The sequence below is a fragment of the Astyanax mexicanus genome, chromosome 4, assembly GCF_023375975.1.
Source record: "Astyanax mexicanus isolate ESR-SI-001 chromosome 4, AstMex3_surface, whole genome shotgun sequence".
NCBI lineage: Eukaryota > Metazoa > Chordata > Actinopteri > Characiformes > Acestrorhamphidae > Astyanax > Astyanax mexicanus.
This window is the reverse complement of record NC_064411.1, coordinates 52,798,420-52,818,310: the sequence shown is the minus strand read 5'-3', so window position 1 is coordinate 52,818,310 and position 19,891 is coordinate 52,798,420. Positions and strand designations below refer to the sequence as shown.

Here is a 19,891-nt window from a genome sequence, read left to right as displayed (position 1 = left end):
ACACGTATCCCACAGCTCAGTGAGGTGTTTATCATATTTAAAAAGGACATAGTACCACAATACCTGTTCCTAGTCTCACGACTTTTAGATATGAAAGCAAACAGCTGTATAATGCATTACCCACCAAAGAAGAAACAGTGAAACATCAAATAGTAGATATCTTTTTTTAATTCATATATTCTTTAAGAAATATACAAAGCTAGACACTGCTCCAAGTCCGTTCTGCTCAGACTGCGCTCCAGGCCGGAGCATCGTTACGCAGTCCTTCTTTCAGATGACAAAACTCCTCAGCGGAGGCACAGCGAGGTATAGCACAACCTCATCAAGTACTTACAACCTCTAAAGCTGTCTGCAGAACGACAAGAAGATAGAAGACGAACAAAGAAAAAGGACAGTTAATAATGAAGGCTGTTAGTGCAAATGAAGTGAAAGGATCGTATTTTAAAACCTCTAGCGACCACGTATCGTCCCAGCTGGGTGGCGTTGGTCAGAGTACAGGGCATTCACTCGTTACGCCTCTGGAGACAGAAGATCTGAGACTGTAGAACCATCATTACTAATAAAAGGTGCTTCAAAAGGGGACAAATGGTTTTTTAAGAGATGCCATAAGAGAAGGACTATTTATTTTTTTGGACACTGTCTGGAATGAAGGCTCAGTTATGGTCAACTGTAGTCTGTAGTATAGATACAGATTGACGATTTAATGGAGTCTTCAGTTTGTCCTCTGCTGTATTCTTTTCAGCTGTATTTATTTGTGAGCATCCTCTGAAAGCTTATGGATATAGAATTTTTTGAGCATTTTAGCCAAAAACACAAGCTAAAGATGTTTAAAAAAAGTTACTGCCTCTATTTTATTCATCTTTTGGAAGTAAGTTTGTGCATTATTCACAACCTCCTGCACATCCTCATTGTTCAGCTGGTTGTAAAAAGACTTTTGGCTGTGAACTGCCCTCTAGTGGAGGTACTGTTCAACATCCACACCAATGTAAATACACATATGCAAAGGATGCATTTCCACTGTATGGTACCCAAAAACACTCGACTCTACACTTTCTCAGTTATACTGCTCCCTGCACATTTTAAAGTCCATATTTAAAGACCTGGGGTTTAATGGCATCCCTCAAGGAACCATCCGAAGCACCTTTATCTTTCTGGAGTGTATTATTTTTTATTTAAGGAATGAAAACCTGTGCGCACACGTGTTTAGGTGACCATTGGAGCTGTTGAGCCCAAAAAAAGTGAAAGTAAAAAAACGGTAGATGGCAGGAAAAATAATGAAGTACTGTTCACACATCATAACCGTATGAAGTGGCCACAGAAAAGGCTTTTTTTTTTTTTTTTTTAGCATGGTCAGAAAGCAGACAGCCAGGATCCCTTTCCTTTCTGATCCAATATCAAATCAATCTTTTAACGCTTATGTAAGAGCGAGACAGCTCGTCTATTCCTCCACTACAAACGCACACCGAAGACTTCTTTGCGAAATCGAGAGTCGAGAGACTGTTGGTAAATCCTATATGAATCCTATAGCTTGTGAGTGAAGCCGAAGTGACAGAACCTTCTATTATAGTGAATCAACACGTCCCTCAGGGCCTTCAGGGCTCTCAGAGCTTCTCAACCCTCTTAAGCTTCTCAAACCAAGTCCTGACCAACCTGACCAACGTCTCGTCAGTCGATTCATTCACAGCTTGAGTTAATCAAACCAACCAATACCCGCTCCAGACCTTCAGACCTCCACACCTTCCTCCCTCGGCCGTAAACTGTACCGCATGCCCTATTTATTAATCAGTCAGTGTTGATGCTGATGTTTATGAAGAAGAAGAAGAAGTAGTATGAATGGTAACTGCTTGTATGATAGAGAGTGTAAAGTGTATGTACATCAAGGATACTGGAACAAATCTACGGTCTCAGGGCTTTTAGGTAGCAGAGACAGCGTGACCCTTGTTTAGCTTTTTTTTTTTTTATTGGCTCCTCTGCCTGGGAGAAAGAGCCCAGTCCTGTTAGGAGGAGACTGTCCAGCCTGAAGGTCCACACCATCTCGAGAGAGAGAGAGAGAGAGAGAGCATTCAGACCAGGAGCAGAGAAACGGCAGCCAGCTGCTGGGCTCCTCCTTCTGAAGGGGAAAAACTGACATCGCAGCTTCTCAGACCATGAAGGAGTTCTGGTTCTTTAGCTTCTCTAGTTCCTTGATCTGTTGTCTTAAGAAGAGTACCCTGTGGAGAGAAGATAAGAATAGATTAGAATAACGAAAAAAGCAAATCAATAGTTACTGTACAACTGTTCAAACCAATTCCAGTGTTTAAGGGTGCTTTCACACCTGCCTCGTTTGGTCCGAACCAAAGTAGCAGGTGTGAAAGGGGCCGCGAACCACGGTCAGGACCAAAGGACAAGATTTTGGTCCGACCAAGAGAGATCTTCTGAACCATGGTCCGGTTCGCCTGCAGTGTGAAAGTGCTTTTCTGGATGGTTCAAACTTTCGGACCAATTACAGGAAGCTGAGCAGCGTTCCTCAGCAACGGCAGCAGAAGAAGAAAAATAACCAACTACTTCTGACTGCAGCCTGCAGGAAGGCGGAGTTGGACGTCCAGCGCGTCCACAGTATTTAAGCCGGACGACGAGGCACATTATATTTAAAGTCCGCTAACCGCCCTGTACATTGTTTACTTCCGTTCAGAGGTGGAGCTAAGACATGGCGCTAACAAAGTGGGCGGAGCTGAACGCACTGGATGTCCAACTCCACCTTCCTGCAGGCTGCAGTCAGTACCCTCTCAAAATAACCAGAAAAGCAGGAAAAATGAGCCGTGGATACAGCGGCTTCAGGACGAGCACGTTCGTTTGGTGAATTTGAACTAATTTACAGTACTGTGCCTGAAGCTGCTGCTGGTATAAAAACCACAATAGCAGCAGCACTACTATGGAGACGAAATGAATCTGTTCATTCATTTTATCCTTATCCTGGAAAGTCTTCCCGGCGAATGAACGTCCCGCTGAATTATCATCACGCCAACGTCAGACGCATGTCCTTCTAAAACCAATCAGCGTCAAGTTAAGGAAAACGCATGGATACGTAAGTGATGATGAAAGGATGTAGGAGTATCACACAAAGGTCTTTGGTGCACTCTCTAAACTGCAGTGTGAAAACAAAAAATAAGCGGACCAAATATATACAATGTACCAAACACATGAACCTTAGGACCACGATCATCTGCATAATTCAGTGCTGTGGAAATTTAGGCCCAAGCCCATTTCACCCCTTTGCCCTACCACTTACCCCTACCCCTCTGTTTTGCGTGTGCACGCCAAGGGTTAGGACTTATCCCTTCATACAGAGATTTTTCAGATGCACACTTCAAACTGAGGATCATGAGAATCCCTGGTAAGATTGCAGCACAAGCGACCAAACAAAACCCACAAAAGTGAATACTTTTCTTGTTAAAAGTGACGATTAGCACTTTATTACCATAGTTTAAAGTGTAGTTTCAATGTTTTATGGCCAAATTCTTCATAACAAGCATAAAAAAATAGCTAGTAGTTGGTCTTAGTAGCTAGCTACCTAGCTAACTTTCCTGTTACACCTTAAATGGTGCAGCAGACGGCAGGTGCTGCAGCATTTAAGGTGGAAGAGAGAAATAAAACAAAATAAAATAAAATAAAAGCTAAATGTTAGCTCCCATCACAGAGGATTTAAGAAAAGGACAATAATAATTAATTTCTGCATCATCTCCCAGCAGCTAGGTTACTGAACTTACTGGTTACTAACTAAGCCAGCACTCGTTTGAATTTTTTCCTTTTTAAGAATTACAGTTTTGTTTACTTAGCTTAGCTGAGTTATAAAATCATGATGACACCCCTGTTCCTACTACTAGTTACTAGTATTGCATAAAATGCGTCTTATAATCCAGTGCACCTTGTGTACGAAAATAGACCTTTAGTAACAGTGCGCCTTACAATCCGGTGTGCCTTATAGTCCGAAAAAACGGTAACTAATTGTAACAGGCTGAGTAACTGTTTAGAAAAATGTTACCTTTGCTCTCTGAGTGTAGCTTGTATTTCACACACTCGAACTAAGGAACGCAGCTTCTTCAGCTCTGTGCAGATCTCGGACATGTTCATGCTACCCATGTTGTGGACCTCCTCTCGTGATCTTGAAGCCTGAGTTACAGAAGACAGAGAATAGATGTGAGCATTTTTCTCATGACCTCGCAACAAAATTCAAGTATAACAGAGAAACAGAAAAACAAAAAGCAAACACGACAGTGTCTGACCTGCTTTTCTATGTGATCTGTAGGCCAGCTCTGAACATGTCTGATGAGATTCTCATTGAAGTGCAATGCTAGAGAAGGAGTGAAGGTGGTTGGAGGGCATGTGGGGGGGTTTCCTATATTGGTCACCAGGCAGCCGTTGGGCCCTGCAGATGGGGGTCCTTGACTACTGTAAGGAAAAGTGATACAGAATAATTTGTATAAGTAAATACTTTATTTTAAAAAACAGTAACATTAACAGCAGTTACACATTTAACCAGCAGATGGAGCCACAGTTCTACAATACTACAACACAGTCTGATGATGATCATATATAATACAGTTTGTAGTTCTATAATAATTACAGATTGTAGACCTCTAAGATCATACAGATGATCCTACAGCTGAATCTCAAAAAATTAGAATATCATTAAAAGGATACTTGATTACAGTTCAATGAAAACCCAAAAATCCATGTCTCAGAAAATTAGAATATTACATAGGGCCACTTTTGGAAGTGTGGGCAGTGTGCCAAGTCCTGCTGGAAAATGAAATCCACATCTACATAAATAGTCAGCAGAGGGAAGGATGAAGTGCTGTAATATTTTCCGGGAAAACAAAACAGCACTGAGATGCAGATTTCATTTTCAAGCAGGACTTGGCACACTGCCCACACTGCCAAAAGTACCGATTGGTCTTACATAATATTCTAATTTTCTGAGACACTGATTTTTGGGTTTTCATTGGTTGTAAGCCAAAATAATCAACAATTACTGAAATAAAGTAACTTTTCAAATGATATTTACATTTTTTGAGATGCACCTGAATATGATCAGTGGAGCTGTTTAAATGGACAGTGAGCGCAAAACTCAAAGGTGGTTTTAAATGTTATGGCTGGTCGCACACATTTGTTTTCTTTAGATATTGGTAATCCTCCATCAAGCCTTACTTTTGCCTTTGAAGCCGTGGGTCTTCAACTTCAGAACCTTTGTCCAAACTGCCAGAGGAGTGCTGGAGAACTGAACCCGATTTCATTATCGACTCGCTAACCTGAAAGAAGAAACATCCTTCTTTGTTTCAGTATGAAACAAACCAATAAAGCATGATAATGATTTGTGGCAGTTGACACAGAATCAAGCTACCTGCAGACTTTAGAAAGCAAAATAAGATCACTGAAAAACAATGACAATTATCATATTTTAAAAGTTTCATTAAAATGTCAATTGTCACACTTGCATAGCACTGTTCTAGACACCCAAGGACACTTTAAAAAGTTCCCCACACAATCATCAGGGCAATTTACAGTATCCACTTAATCCTGATTTCCATGTTTTTGGACTGTGGGAGGAAACCGGAGTTCCTGGACGAAAAACATGGAAACTCCACCAAGATAGAGGCTTGAACCCAATATCCCACTGCTGCGAGGTGAATGTGCTAACATTTTAATTCCAACCAGATATGGACTTGAACCCAAGATCCCATTGCTGGAAGGCGAACTTGCTAATATTGCTAACATGGAACTCCACACAGATAGGGACTTGAACCCAAGACCCCAGCGTTGGGATACAAACATGCTCATATGGATAGAGGCTTGAACCCAAGATCCAAAAAACTGAGAGACAAACTGGCTAACATTGCTAACGTGGAAATTTAACCTAGACAGACACCCAGATTAGAACCCAATACCCCAATGATGGGAGGTAAATGTGCTAACATGGAAACTCAACCCAGATAGGGACTTGAACCCAACACCCCAACAGTGAGAGACAAACATGCTAACATTGCCAATATGTAAACTCCACCCACACAGGGACTTGAACCCAAGATCCCAATGACGGGAGGTGAACGTGATAACAGGGAAACTCCAACCAGATAGGGACTTGATCCCAAGACCCCAGTGCTGGTAGGCGAGCGTGCTAACATTAACATTGAAACTCCAACCAGACAGAGACTTAAACCAGAGACCCCAGCGCTGGGAGACGAACATGCTAACATTACCAATATGTAAACTCTACCCAGATAGCAACTTGAACCCAATACCCCAGTGATGGGAGGAGAATGTTCTAACAGGGACACTTCAACCTGATAGGGGCTTGAACCCAAGACCCCAGTTATGAGAGACGGACATGCTAACATGAAAACTCCACCCAGATAGTGACTTGAACCTAAGAGCCCAGTAATGAAAGACAAACGTGCCAACATTGCTAATATGAAAAAACTCCACCTAGATAGGGACTTGAACCCAATATTTTAGTGATAGGTGGTGAATGTACTAACATTGCTAACATGGAAACTGCACCCAGACAGGGACCTAAACCCAACACTCCAGTGCTGGGAGATGTTAATTCCAACCAGATAGGGACTTGAACCCAAGACCCCATTGCTAGAGGGCGAACATGTTAACATTGCTAATATGGAAACTCTACACAGATAAGGACCTTTAAGTTAAAAATAATTAAATAACAGTAGTGTTTTTTTTTTTACTTTTGGCTGAGCAGGTAGAGATCCAGCATTGTGGAGGGGCTTCAGGGTGACTGCGTTGGTCTGAGGTGTGCTGACCCTGGGAGACACGTAAGATCTGGGCGACGTTGCATCCGGTGTTTCGGACATAGGAGACTGGCCGGATTGTTGAGCTGTGGGTAACAAACAGAACTATATATAAAAAGATAAATAAATAATTGTATTTTACAATTATATTTTTTTAACCAGGTGTTTCCAGCCATATTTGGTCAGACCTTAACATCAGAAATGAGCAAAAACTTTACAATATTATACTAAAATATACAAGTTGTGACTTAAACCACATTATTAATGTACTACATAGGAATGATCATAATTTGAAATATTACCACAATAATATTAATAGAATAAACATCTGAAGTTATTTGTATGCAGTTCATTTGAAAATACATAAATATTTATTATAATACAGGTAAGGCTTTTATATATATAACAAAAAAGAATATTAGCAATCCCAGTGCATTTGTGCGTGATATCTATAAAACATCATTAAAAAAAAAAATAATAATTAAGTTAAAACACTGTAGTCAATAGAGGTCATCTGCTGGTGTTGGTCAACTGTTCAGTGCAGTGAAAAAAAAAATCTTACAGCACTTCAAGCTTTCCTCTGCTACTGACAACTTTTATGGAGATGCAGATTTCATTTTCCAGCAGGATTGGGTACACTGCCCACACTGCCAAAAGTACCAATTGGTCTTATATAACATTACATTTTTTGGGTTTTCATTGGCTGAAAGCCAAAATCATCAAAAATAAAAGAAATAAAGGCTTAAAATAGATGACTTTGTGTGTAATACATCTATATAATATATGAGTTTCACATTCTGAACTAAATTACTGAAATTAACTTACTTTTTAATGATATTCTTTTTTTTTTAGATGCACTAGTGTAAGCAAATGCAAGAGTAATTTCTCAACACATTTAAGGAACAGTAAATCTTTTTCACTGACAAACATCAGCAGACACATGAGATGTGATTAATTAGATAGGTTAGATAAAGATGAATGTGTTTACAGCTGTTTACTAGAGTTATACATCAACACATGGTATAGATAACAATGCTGCAGGTTAAATGCATGTCCAGAGTGACTAGAACTGTGGGCGTACCTTGTGTGGACAACTGAGCAGCTTGGGAAAGCAGAGTAGTGATGTTGAAAGCAGACGGTCCAGCAGTGAGAATTTTATGAAGCATAGACTGTAAGGAAGCTTGGGTGACAGCGGCTGTGAGGACTTGGGAGAGAGGGAAACAAACAGAGAGAAAGAAACAGAGAGACAAACACAGAGTCAAAGCAGGATTACACACTGAAAGCCATTAAACAGAGAAATACAGTGGGTTACAAACTGCAAACTCATTGAACTTAGAGTCTCCAACTGAGATCTGACCACCTAACATCACAAACTAAGTGAGAAGAAGGAAAAAATGTTTAAGTAGAGACGAAAATACTGATCAGTTATGTACTGATATCGACATTTCTCTCATTAGTTCTCTTATTCAGAACTAATAATTTAATATTCAGGAGTCACTAGCCAACAGAAGCTACTGTTCCTGTTTTTTTTGTAAAGAACCCCACTAACTAGAGCTGCAACTAGGGGTGGGCAATATGGCCCTAAAATAATATCACGATATTTCATGGTATTTTCACGATAACGATACTCTTGGCGATATGATAGAACACTGAATTTAAAAAAAAGATTAAAAATAAATAAATACACTGCTGCAACAAAATGAAAATTACATTTTTTTACTGCATACAATATGATACGGTACACCCCTAACTGATATACTAAAAAATAAAAGAATTCTATCAGACTTATAACAGAAGTCAGTGATCCAGAATGTCATGATATTACTAATAATAATAATGCACTTCAAATATCTCCATATATCCAGGATTAAAGTAAAATAAATAATACTGGACAGATATCTCTAGTAGATATATAATGGGAAATGAGATCAGTGTAAATTGTTCTTTTGCCAAAAAAATATATATATATATGACGATATTATCGTGTACAATACGATATGGCACACCCCTAGCTGCAACTAATGATTATTTTGGTAGACGACTAATCTAATAATAATAATAATCTGGCGATTATTTTTCAGATGAATCAATAAGTAAACAATTATCTAGAATTTCCCCTCTGGGATCAATAAAGTATCTATCTATCTATCTCTATCTATTCCTGCCATGCCCTCCATCTCTGTTTGATGTGGGTACGGCTACTTTTTCTAGCTTCTTTCTCTGTCTTCACTTCACATCAATAGAAACAGCTGAACAAGGGATTTAAATGCCCTTTAAATGTCCAGAACATTGCACTTTAAATGTGGAAAGTGCTGATATTTAGTAATGAAATGTGTAATCTGTTGCCAAGTTGAGTGCTGCAAATTAACAATTAGTCGACAATGAACATTTGGAGTCGACCAATTTTTATAAATCAACATTGTCGATTATATCGACTAATCGTTGCAGCCCTACCACTAACTGGATATTACTGCTCTTAAAAAAAGCACATCCGTCAGCCCGTACAGTGAGTAGCAGAGCTAACAAACACCACTAACCACACAAAACTGCATTATGTTCGATATACTGGAGTTTTACAACTGGATAAGCAGCTGTTTTTTTTTTGTCGTGTTTCCACTATAAGCTCCACAATGTTGTATCTGCAGGGGACCATTAGGATGTAGGGGCACTGAGCGCCTGTGTTAAGATAGCAATAAACGTCTGATGGTTGATTGTTGTCTAGGTTGTATTCAGTCAGAGGTTTACTTGTGTTTTCTGTTGCCAAGATAGCAAAATGGCAATTTCCAAATCACCACGCCTATCAGTGTATATATATATTTATGCTTTTTAAAAAATGCAGGCGGAAAGCATGAAAATAGACAGTTGGAGGGGTGTAATAAAGCAATGAGCATCACAATGCATCTTGTGCAGGGTGAAAAAGGGCCCTATCTATGTAAACATTTTTACAGAGTTTGACAACCCTGTATCGTGCTTAAGTTATGCAGACAACCCCTTAGAAACGCAGAAGCTGCAGTAATAAGCGCTCACCCTCGTTGATTTTGGCCATGTCTACGTTGGAATTGTTGATCTGCAGGGTGGCCTGTAGAGCAGGGAGCAGCTGTCTGAGGAGAGCTGGGTCTTGGAGCAGAGTGGAGGCGTGGGACTGCAGAGCTGGGGACACTGTGGCAGAAGTAGTGGATGAAGTGGAAGCGCCTGAGGCATGCAGGCCACTAGAAGCGCAGGAGGAGGCCTGGGAGAAGCTGGGATGTGATGATGGCTTGTCAGAAGCAGTTGGCTCTAAAGATAAACCGGAAAAACAAGAAATAAATGACTTATTCTTTCTTCACATACAGAAACACTGACAATATATGGACAAAACCATTAGTTCTGCTTAAAATAACCTTTTGCAAGATATCTGTATAATTATTTTGGTCAAAAGAATGCATTACCATATTTTTCGCACTATAGGACGCACTTAAAATGCTTTGATTGGCAGTGTGCCTTATGTACAAAATCTACCAGTCGGGTATTAAGGAGCAGTAAAGCCACTCCGCTGAAGTACAGTGTTATACAGGAGTTTCATTTTAGTTCTCCAGCACCAAGACTGGAGACTGGAGCAATATTAGCATTAGCCGCTAACTGCAGTATTCGCTAGCTGGTTCGTCGTTCAGTGGTAAGTATTATTGGGCTGTAGCCTGCTGCTAACCCCGGCTAGCACTGCTGGAGGAGTATAAGCATTAGCCGCTAACCGCAGTTAGCGATAGCACTTTCACTATTCAGAAGGGAGTATATCGGAATGTAGTCTGCAAGTTTATCGTGTTAAAACACAATGTGATGAAACTGGCTCTCATCAGGACTGCCCCAAGAAACAAAAAAAAAAAGGAGCAAAAGTTCCCTCTGTTGCACCCGAGCACCCCAGATAAGAGCCACCTTAGTAACCAACCACTGTACCATAGAAACACCTCAACAAATCTTGCTATAAATTTTAAACCGTGAAGGAAAAGCAGCAACTATTGTTCAGCACCTCCAGGAACTCCTTCCTTCAAGATGCTGAGAAAACTATTCCAGGAGACCAAGAGTGTGCAGATCTGTCCTCAAAGATAAATGTGCTATTTAGAAAAATCTAAAGTATAAAACGTTCTGGTTTAACACTATTACAGCCTTTAAGTCTAAAGTTTTTTCTTCTTATATAATACAGTTAATACTTACTTATACTACTGATGGCACTGGCAGCCTGCATGGCCTCTTGTCTATAGTCTCTGTCTTTGGGGAAACTGTTGACCACAACAGCTTTAGACGCTTCCTTCTGTCGCTGTTCCCTACAAACAGAGAGAAAAGGCATAGGTTAGCCAAAATGTAGACGTTTTGTGAGTTTTTGTGCTGGAATTAACCTCAGCAAACACAAAGCTCACTTCTCCAGCCACTCCTTGGGCTTCTCCCACTGAGACACCTCCGTCCTGCAGTTGTAGTAGTACTTCTTCCCTGAAGAGCTGATGTGCTCAGACCAGTCATCAGCTGGCTCGCGGGGCTGAAACGGGAACAAGAATAAAAGCACGTAAATTTAAGAACAGAGAATTTAATGATTTAATATTACGCAACAAGAAAAGGAAAGAACGATGCTGTCTAGTCAGTGGCTGCATGCCCAGAAAGAACTACAAATAAGTACAATCTCACGTATATCAAATTCTGTTAATTCAGCAAACCAGTCCAACATAAGTAACTTAACGCTAATAAAACAACCGATGCTTCATAAAACCATAATGCACCATGACACAAAATGTGTGAACAGAAACGGAAAAGATAACACACCGAACCAGAGATGAAAATGTATAAGACACATTTAGAAAGAAACCAAATCCCTGAAGCCCTGAAACCCAAGAAATTTCTGTATCAACCCAAAATAAAAAGTCAATCTAAAGCCACTGCCTATCATTTAGGATTCTCTGGCTCTTAGTGCTTCAAAAAAAGTACATAATACCATTTTTCGCACTATAAGGCGTACCTAAAATCCTTTAATTTTCCCAAAAATCAACAGAGCGCCTTATGTATGAATTTTACTGATCAGGTTGTAAAGAGAAGTAAAGCCACTCTGCAGAGGTACAGCATTATAAAGGAGTTTTAGTACATTTTTAGTATTAGCATTAGCCGCTAACCGCACTAAGTGCAAGCTCTTTTTGCCCATTCAGAGATGAGTATTATCGGCCTGTAGCCTGCTGCTAACCCCAGCTAGCACTGCTGGAGCAGCATTAGCATTACCCACTAACCTCACTAAGTGCTAGCTGATAATATTCACCTCTGAAAGGCAAAAGAGCTAGCTTTTAGCGCCACTCAGCGGTAAGATCTGCTGAATTAAAAGGAAAACAAGGACCTCTGTTCCTTCCTAGTGTGGCATAATGCACCTTATAATCCAGTGTGCCCTATCTATGCAAATAGACTAGAAAATAGACATCTATGTATAATGCGCCTTATAATCTGGAACACCTTTAAAAAAAATATATACGATACTCAACAGAAATAAAATACAGACTGAGCTTCTTGTTTAAATTGCATTAAATATTTACACAAATTAAGCTGATACAATGTGAAAGAGTGAAACCCAACTTTAATGCTTAAGAAAGCAGTTTCTGAAGAGCCTGGCTATTAGTTAAAAATTAACTGTATATAGGAGTTTTCCTATTGCTTACAATAAAGTTTGTTTACAGATAGTCCAGCATTTAAAAATATACAGCCAGTCAGCTTGCTGATTATAATGCCACAAGAAGAGGAGGCTCAATGTGGCACTAACAGGAAAAGGCTCCTACTAAAAACAACTGTGGTCGGTCAATCACCATGTCAGTCAACTGTGGAACTACAAAAGCGGCAACAGTAAACGGTAAAACTGAATGGCAGAACTGCGCTCTGAAGGTGAGCAGATGTAGACAGACTTCAAATGTATAATAAATATAAATAAATATATATAAAACACAAAAAGACAATTTTAAGTTAGGGACAGCTGACCTAAAGCTTTTGGACAGTTCTGGGATAGTTGTGAAAAAAGTTTATCTGGAGTTTTGACATGATTCACACACAATGCAAATTTCCATTAGATTTTTTTGCTGCATACGAAGAAAAATGCTATTATAATATTAATTAATACTATATATACCCAAGGTTGTCTGGTCAGTGATACACAGATTGCATTATTATTAATACTATGACATGTTGGATGATTGATTGACTTCAGGCAAAAATTCCTATATATTCAGATGAAAATTCCTGTATTTGTTAAGATTCAATATCACACAGTCCTAAAATTTAGTAGTCAAAATAAAGAATTCTACCCAAAGAAGAGGAATTTGCATGTATCTAAAGTATCACATGCTGCCAACTACACCAAACCGCATAGATAACTGAAGCTACATGTTCAGTTCCCCATTTCAAGCCTTCAATATGTCATATGAACAGGTAAAAGGATGCTTACCATTTCAGAACATTTGTTGGGGACGGAGTGAGAGTTGGCACTGTGATAGGCATGATTGAGTGAGTTCTCTTGTGGAGAGCAGCTGGTGCCTAAAGAACAAAAACGCAAAATAAAAAAAACACAACCTCTTTGGCACGTATGAAGCACGTTAGTGTAAATGTCTAATATAATGAATCACATTTTAATATGAATGTTTTACATGCTGCACCACTGTTTTATAGACTAGCATGGAGAGGAGTGCAGCAGCTAAGACCGTGGAAACAGTGGCCTCACGACGCTGTGAGTCTCTTTTTCCAGTGACCTACTGATTTGGACAAATGAGATACAACACCAAAAAGCCAAACTTTCTGACTTTTTCCACTGACCAAAGAACACGGGACTGTCAGGACATGTTTCTTTATAGTGGCCATGGTGTAATCAGGGGCACTTTCAGAGCTGCGCTAATTTGCTTTGAAAATATTAAATAAAGATTGATTATCCTCATTAGCATCTCTAACCAATCAATACTATCCCAACCATTTCTCTGTTTGTCTGTAGATTTGCACAAAAAAAAGATTAAGACATTCTATAAAATTTTACAATAAAAACAGACCAATAGAAATGCTCCAAAAATACTTTGAATAAAATGTTTTTACAGTGGCTTACAGTGTTTTTTTATCCTGTAAAATTGGCATTTTGGAGATTAGGGATGCACCTAACAATAATAATTTATAAACAAAATTTAATTATATATTTATTTTGATTAATAAATTGTTGTAATGACTAACATATAATGGAGAGACTTGGACCCAATTCCACTTCCAAAAACAGAGATTTTTCAGAGGCTCACTCCTAACAGAGGGCTATGAAAATCACGTGCAAGATGGCCCTGGCACAAACGACCACAGAAACCCACAAATTTAAATATTTTCCTTGTTACAAATTACAATAACCACTAAATAACTATAGCTTAAATGTGTAGTTTCAATTTTTCATTGCCATTTTCCTCATAACAAGCATAAATAAATCTCCAATGGTTCATCTCAGTAAGTAGCTAGCTAACTAGCTAACTTTCCTGTTCCACCTTAAATGATGCAACAGATGGCAGAGGCTGCAGCATTTAAGGTGGAATTAAAAAAATTAAAAAGAAAAAGAAATAGACAATAATATTTGCGGCACACCAGCAGACCCTTTTTTGAAGTCATACGATAAAGCTCTAAAGTTAACTAGTTAACCAGAAGCAGTAAGGTTGCTGAACTTTAACGATCCACTGCTATAACCTATATATCTGTATCGTGTTCTTAAAGGTAGACCTGACACGATAATTTATTAAAATGGCACTAATGTATCGATAACATAGCATCATAACAAAGGAATCACACCCTTTTACACCCAAAAAGACAATACCATGACGTGCAGCCCCAGTCTGTCCCAGCTGGCCCTCGTTGGACCAGCATAAAGACCCTGCATCAGCCTTCACTCGAGAGAAGTGAGGCTGAGGCAACACAAACCTAAAAGACACTAAAGTTAAGCGACTAGAGCCACACTTGGACGTTACTATTATTTTTTTTTTATTGTTTTGGTGTTGATGGAAGGCATTTTTCCTAATCGAGGTACATTTTGAGGTTATTCACTTCGTGAGTCTGTGTCTATTTGTGCTTCTGCACTACTGGGTCATGGTGGCTATGCCCCTATCCCGAGGGGCATAATCACAATATATGTGCATTTCCTAAGTGCAAACACAATGGACGATATTACAATTATTAAAATGATTGAGTTCATTTCCATTTATTGAACGATAAGTTGATAATGTAATTATTGTAACAGGCCTACTTGAAGGTTTATCCCAATTCTTCTGATCAAAGGGAAAGAATTAGTCAAAAACAAGGGGTCAGGGGTACAAAACAGAAATGGGATTGGGCCTTAGAATCATAGAACCAGAAACAGAAATGTATAGAAATGTTTAAAGATAATGTTCTTATCTGAACTCACTGCTCTCTTTGGGTCGCTGTGAGTGGAGTGCTCGTGCATGACCGTGCCCAGTTCCATCACTCTGCTTGCTCTCTGGACTGTCTGATCGGCGCAGCATCTTAGCAGGTGGAGTTTGGTCTGATGAGTTGTGGACCTTTTCATGACGGTGGTCATTTGTTGAGTGACTCTTGGACTGGTACTGGAAGGACTGGAGAGAAAAGAACAATAGAACAGGGGTAAGAGAGATAAAGAGAAAAAGCATACACTCATACTCTAAACCGGGGGTATTTAATTAGAATTTACTTTGGTCCAGTTAGAGGAATTTCATCAGGCCATGGTTCGGACCGTCGCCATTTTTACCTTGTGTTATGATTCATGTTATATCCTGTATAATGTAAAAACCTATAGTAGCTCTGTCAGTGTTTTAGATCATCAAGAACTGAAAGACAAAACAAATTAAATACTATTCAGTATATTTCAACAATATGCATTGTTTTAAATGGCCTCATCATACGATAAATGGAAACACCCTCAATAATTCAACTTGAGTCTATTAATGTGAATCAAAATGCTATATTTATTCCATTTTATTTTATTTATATTACATTTAGGCCTGCCTGTCATGATAAATACATAATTGACAAATCGTACAATATATGCAGAAATGTCAGGTTTGTTTAAAAATAGTTTTATTTTACTTAATCTTATTACTGTAAGAATGTTTTATAAATATAGTATTTCAGTTTCTTTTTCTGGTGCGCACCATCTGAATTTTTCTTTCTTGCTTAATTCTCCGACTGCTGCTTCTCGTGTGTGCTCCACGCTCCTGCATTTTGCATAGATCTGATTGGCAGAGGAGATCGTTTGGTGATCTTACAGCACACGTGATTGGTCTGTGAGTTTACTGTATACGCTGCAAAGCACATATACCATAGACAAGAAAAGTTCCGCCACTTTAAATGAAGACTGTCGGAATTAAATTTTTCCCAGTAGTTTATCGGTTTAGGTCTGCATTGGACAACGTCTGGGTCCGGACCACGATCCGCCCATTAGTGACCTCTGCTTCAAACCAATACATCAAAAACAAGTATTATGTTTTTAATTAAAGGGGAATTGCCCTGCTTATAAACATTTTACTACAATATAGGGCAATGTAATATATTGTTTTAGCGTCATTATCAAAACATCCACATGTGGAATGTGATATGTAACGTAATGAACAGTAAAATTAACAAATTATTAGACATCATACGCCACTTATAAAGCCAGACATCAGTTAAATGAATACAGCAGAGTTTGAAATTCTGATTCTGGGCTTGTTTTGGGGGGAGCAGCTCATAAAACACAGTATGAATTTTTTAGGTATTCAGTACACTATGTATTTCACAAAGCTAAGAAATGCACACAAGCCTGAATGGGTAGAAATGGGTATTTAAAGACAGGCTGTTTTTAAACATGGACAAACTGAGTGAAGCAGATTTAGTTCCACACAATTTCTCCTGTGTGTATACACAGCTCTGGAAAAAATTAAAAGACCACTTCAGTTTCTGAATCAGTTTCTCTGATTTTGCTATTTATAGGTTTATGTTTGAGTAAAATGAACATTGTTGTTTTATTCTACGGACAACATTTATCCTAATTTCCAAATAAAAATATGGCTGAAATAACAAAAAAGATGCAGAGCTTTCAGACCTCAAATAATGCAAAGAAAACCAGTTCATATTCATAAAGTTTTAAGTTTTTTTTAAGTTCAGAAATCAATATTTGGTGGAATAACCCTGGTTTTTAATCACAGTTTTTATGCATCTTGTCATGTCCTCCTCCACCAGTCTTACACACTGCTTTTGGATACTTGAATCATGCTGGTTAGCTAAGTTAGGTTGTTGGTCTGGATATTTTTTTTTATATATATATTTTTAGGTACAGCCTTTATGGAAATGCATTTTTCTATGTATTAAGGGACACCTGTAGCTGACAAACAGCTGTAGCCATATATTCTGCAGTATTTTATAAAGGGGTAGAAAAGCAGCTAACCTAACAACAGTTCCACCAATGCTGTAGTTAAACCTGTTTAGACATCTGGGTGAAACTGGCTTTAATAGATTCAGTTCCTTACAATTTGTGCAGTTTCACACTACAACCATGACCAAGGTTATATAGAGAAACTATCCCTCGATTAAACACTTATATAGCTACATAATTTAAATGTTTATGTAAATATACTGGGTATTAAACTGTCTATACAATCTCCTATGTTGCCAGGCAATTTACACAGGCCTTAATCATGCTGATTAGCTAGAATATGTTGTTGGTGATTTTTTTATTTATATTTAAGTACAGCCTTTTATGGAAATGCATTTTCTACCTATTAAGGGATCCCTACAGGATATGAACTGTCAGGGCATCTAGTAATAACAGACAACTGTAGCCATCTATTCTGCAGTATTTTACAAAGGGGTAGAAAAGCAGCTAACCTAACAACAGTTCCACTAATGCTCTAGTTAAACCTGTTTAGAAATCTGGGTGAAACTGGCTTTAATAGATTCAGTTCCTTACAATTTGTGCTCCTACAGGCCTGCAGTTTTACACTACAACCATGACCAAGGTTATATAGACAAACTATCCCTCCATTAAACACTTATACAGCTACATATATATATCCATAATTTCAGTTTGTATGTAAATATACTGTGTATTAAGCTCAGCTGTCTATACCATCTCCTATGTTGCCAGGCAATTTACACAGGCCTGAATCATGCTGGTTAGCTTTAGTTTTATTTATATTTAAGTACAGCCTTTATGGAAATGCATTTTATACCCATTAAGGGATACCTGCAGGATATGAACTGTCAGGGCGTCTAGCAATAATAGACAACTGTAGTCATCTATTCTGCAGTCTTTTATAAAGGAATAAAAAAGTAGCTAATCTTACTACAGTTCAACCAATGCTGTAGTTAAACCTGTTTAGAAATCTGGGTAAAACTGGCTTAAATAGATTCAGTTATGCCAATCTTTTCTGCCAAGCTGACAGACAGCTGTAGCCATCTATCCTGTAGTCTTTTATAAATGAGTAGAATCACAGCTAACCTAGTTAACTACATTTTTTATAGTTAACTGTGTTTAGAAGTCTGTGTTTAATATAGTTTAACACGTTTAATAGATTCAGTTCCTCACAATTTCTGCTCCTACAGGCCTACAGTTTCAGACTACAACCACAACCAGGATTATATAGACAAACTAGCTCCAAATTAGCACACATACATTAATAAACATAAATTTAAATGTATATGAATATACTGCGTTTTAAGCCGTCTATACTATGTACTGTCAGGGCGTCTAGCAATAGTTTACACTAATAAACGTGACTTTATGGTGCCATTTAATCACCAAAACAAATGCATGCTTGTGTCTGAGGCAATATTTTCAGCCAAGATGACAGACAGCTGTAGCCATCTATCCTGTAGTCTTTTATAAAAGAGTAGAAACGCAGCTAACCTAACTAACTAAGTTTTCACCAAGGCTGTAGTTAAATATGTTTAGAAATCTGGCTTTAGTAGATTTTAATACGTTTAATAGATTCAGTTCCTCACAATTTCTGTTCCTCCAGGCCTACAGTTTCAGACTACAACCACAACCAGGGTTATATAGACCAACTAGCCTTAAATTAATAAACTTCTATACGTTGATAAACATACATTTCAATGTTTATTTGAATATAATGTGCATTAAACTGCCTGTAACAGCTCTTACGTTGCCAAGGCAATTCACACAGGCCTGGTTAAGCTAGTTAGCTATATTATCGTAGCTAACTAAGCTAAGCTAAGCTAAGCTAAGACTAGCCACCTACCGGTTTAATACAGATAAATTCTTATTTATTAGCAGATAAATCGTGTCTGCGCCGGATTACACGCACCTGGTAAGACTGGTAATCCCTTCTGTCACTGCACCTGCACAGAAACACAGAAAGAAAAGAGTGAAAACGATGAAAATTAAGCTAATGCTAAACTAGCTTATGCTAAGCTAACTAACTAACGCAAAGCCAGCTAGCCGCTGCCGCCTCAGACCGTCTGCCTCTAAAACGACGTTTCCCAGACGTTTTTAAACCCCTACAAATGTGAAACAAGACCCTAAACGTCTGATAAATGTTATAATCAGTCTGTTTTTCTGTACCCGTCAGCGAGTCTCGGCTGTTTCCGCGCGTACATCACCATTAACGCCTCTGCTGCGGATGTGGACGCTCGCCCGACTCTCTCAGGAAGGAAAACCAGCTGACAATAATAATAATAACTCAGTAAAAACAGGATTGATACAGAAATAAAGGGGTAAACTCAGCGCCTAACAGCTTTATCCGAAGCCCCGGGGTGTTAACTAAAGTTATCAGGAGTTCAGGGATGTTTAGAGGCTCGGGTTTTGCAGTTCTGGTGCAGAAAGCTGCCGGTCCGGTCCGGTCCATCCCCTCAGGGGTTCTTCTGAGTGCTGGCGCCCCCTAAAAACAGCCCGCAATACTGTAACATAATATTAAACAGGTATTATTTATATTTATTTACCTATACTAGCAATACTAGTAATTTCACACATTATACATTGATATTAAAGCCCATTCCCGCCACCTAAAATAATAATAAAATAATCCAGAATATATTTTTTTCTTATTATTAAGCAAACTGCTTAAGTAAATCTCATTATTTTGAGATAATCTCAAAATAAAGAAAATATA

At 38.6% G+C, this 19,891-nt stretch overlaps 1 protein-coding gene across 2 annotated transcripts; it reads right to left on the bottom strand.

Annotated features, from left to right (window-relative positions):
- Positions 1 to 150: 150 nt before the first annotated feature.
- wacb (WW domain containing adaptor with coiled-coil b) lies at positions 151 to 19,670 on the bottom strand. 2 transcript variants are annotated; one of them, XM_022678679.2, is made up of 13 exons: positions 19,345 to 19,670; positions 19,088 to 19,121; positions 15,196 to 15,382; positions 13,225 to 13,313; positions 11,177 to 11,292; positions 10,974 to 11,083; positions 9,813 to 10,061; positions 7,867 to 7,989; positions 6,723 to 6,871; positions 5,188 to 5,288; positions 4,263 to 4,428; positions 4,022 to 4,149; positions 151 to 2,210 (listed from the first exon to the last, which is right to left on the bottom strand). In XM_022678679.2, the coding sequence occupies exons 1-13, from the start codon at positions 19,383 to 19,385 to the stop codon at positions 2,141 to 2,143; spliced, it is 1,563 nt and encodes a 520-aa protein (XP_022534400.1). In that variant the 5' UTR covers positions 19,386 to 19,670; the 3' UTR covers positions 151 to 2,140. The 2 variants fall into 2 exon arrangements, with proteins under 2 accessions (XP_022534400.1, XP_022534401.1); XM_022678680.2 differs by lacking the exon at positions 7,867 to 7,989.
- Positions 19,671 to 19,891: the final 221 nt, after the last annotated feature.

Bases quoted from the DNA above. Each gene is read 5' to 3' on its own strand.
- wacb (XM_022678679.2), bottom strand. From the start codon at position 19,385: ATGGTGATGTACGCGCGGAAACAGCCGAGACTCGCTGACGG. The intron at 19,122-19,344 runs GTACAGAAAAAC...GTTTCTGTGCAG, and splicing joins CAGCCGAGACTCGCTGACGG to GTGCAGTGACAGAAGGGATT. The intron at 5,289-6,722 runs GTAAAAAAAAAA...TTCTTCTTTCAG, and splicing joins CTCTACCTGCTCAGCCAAAA to GTTAGCGAGTCGATAATGAA.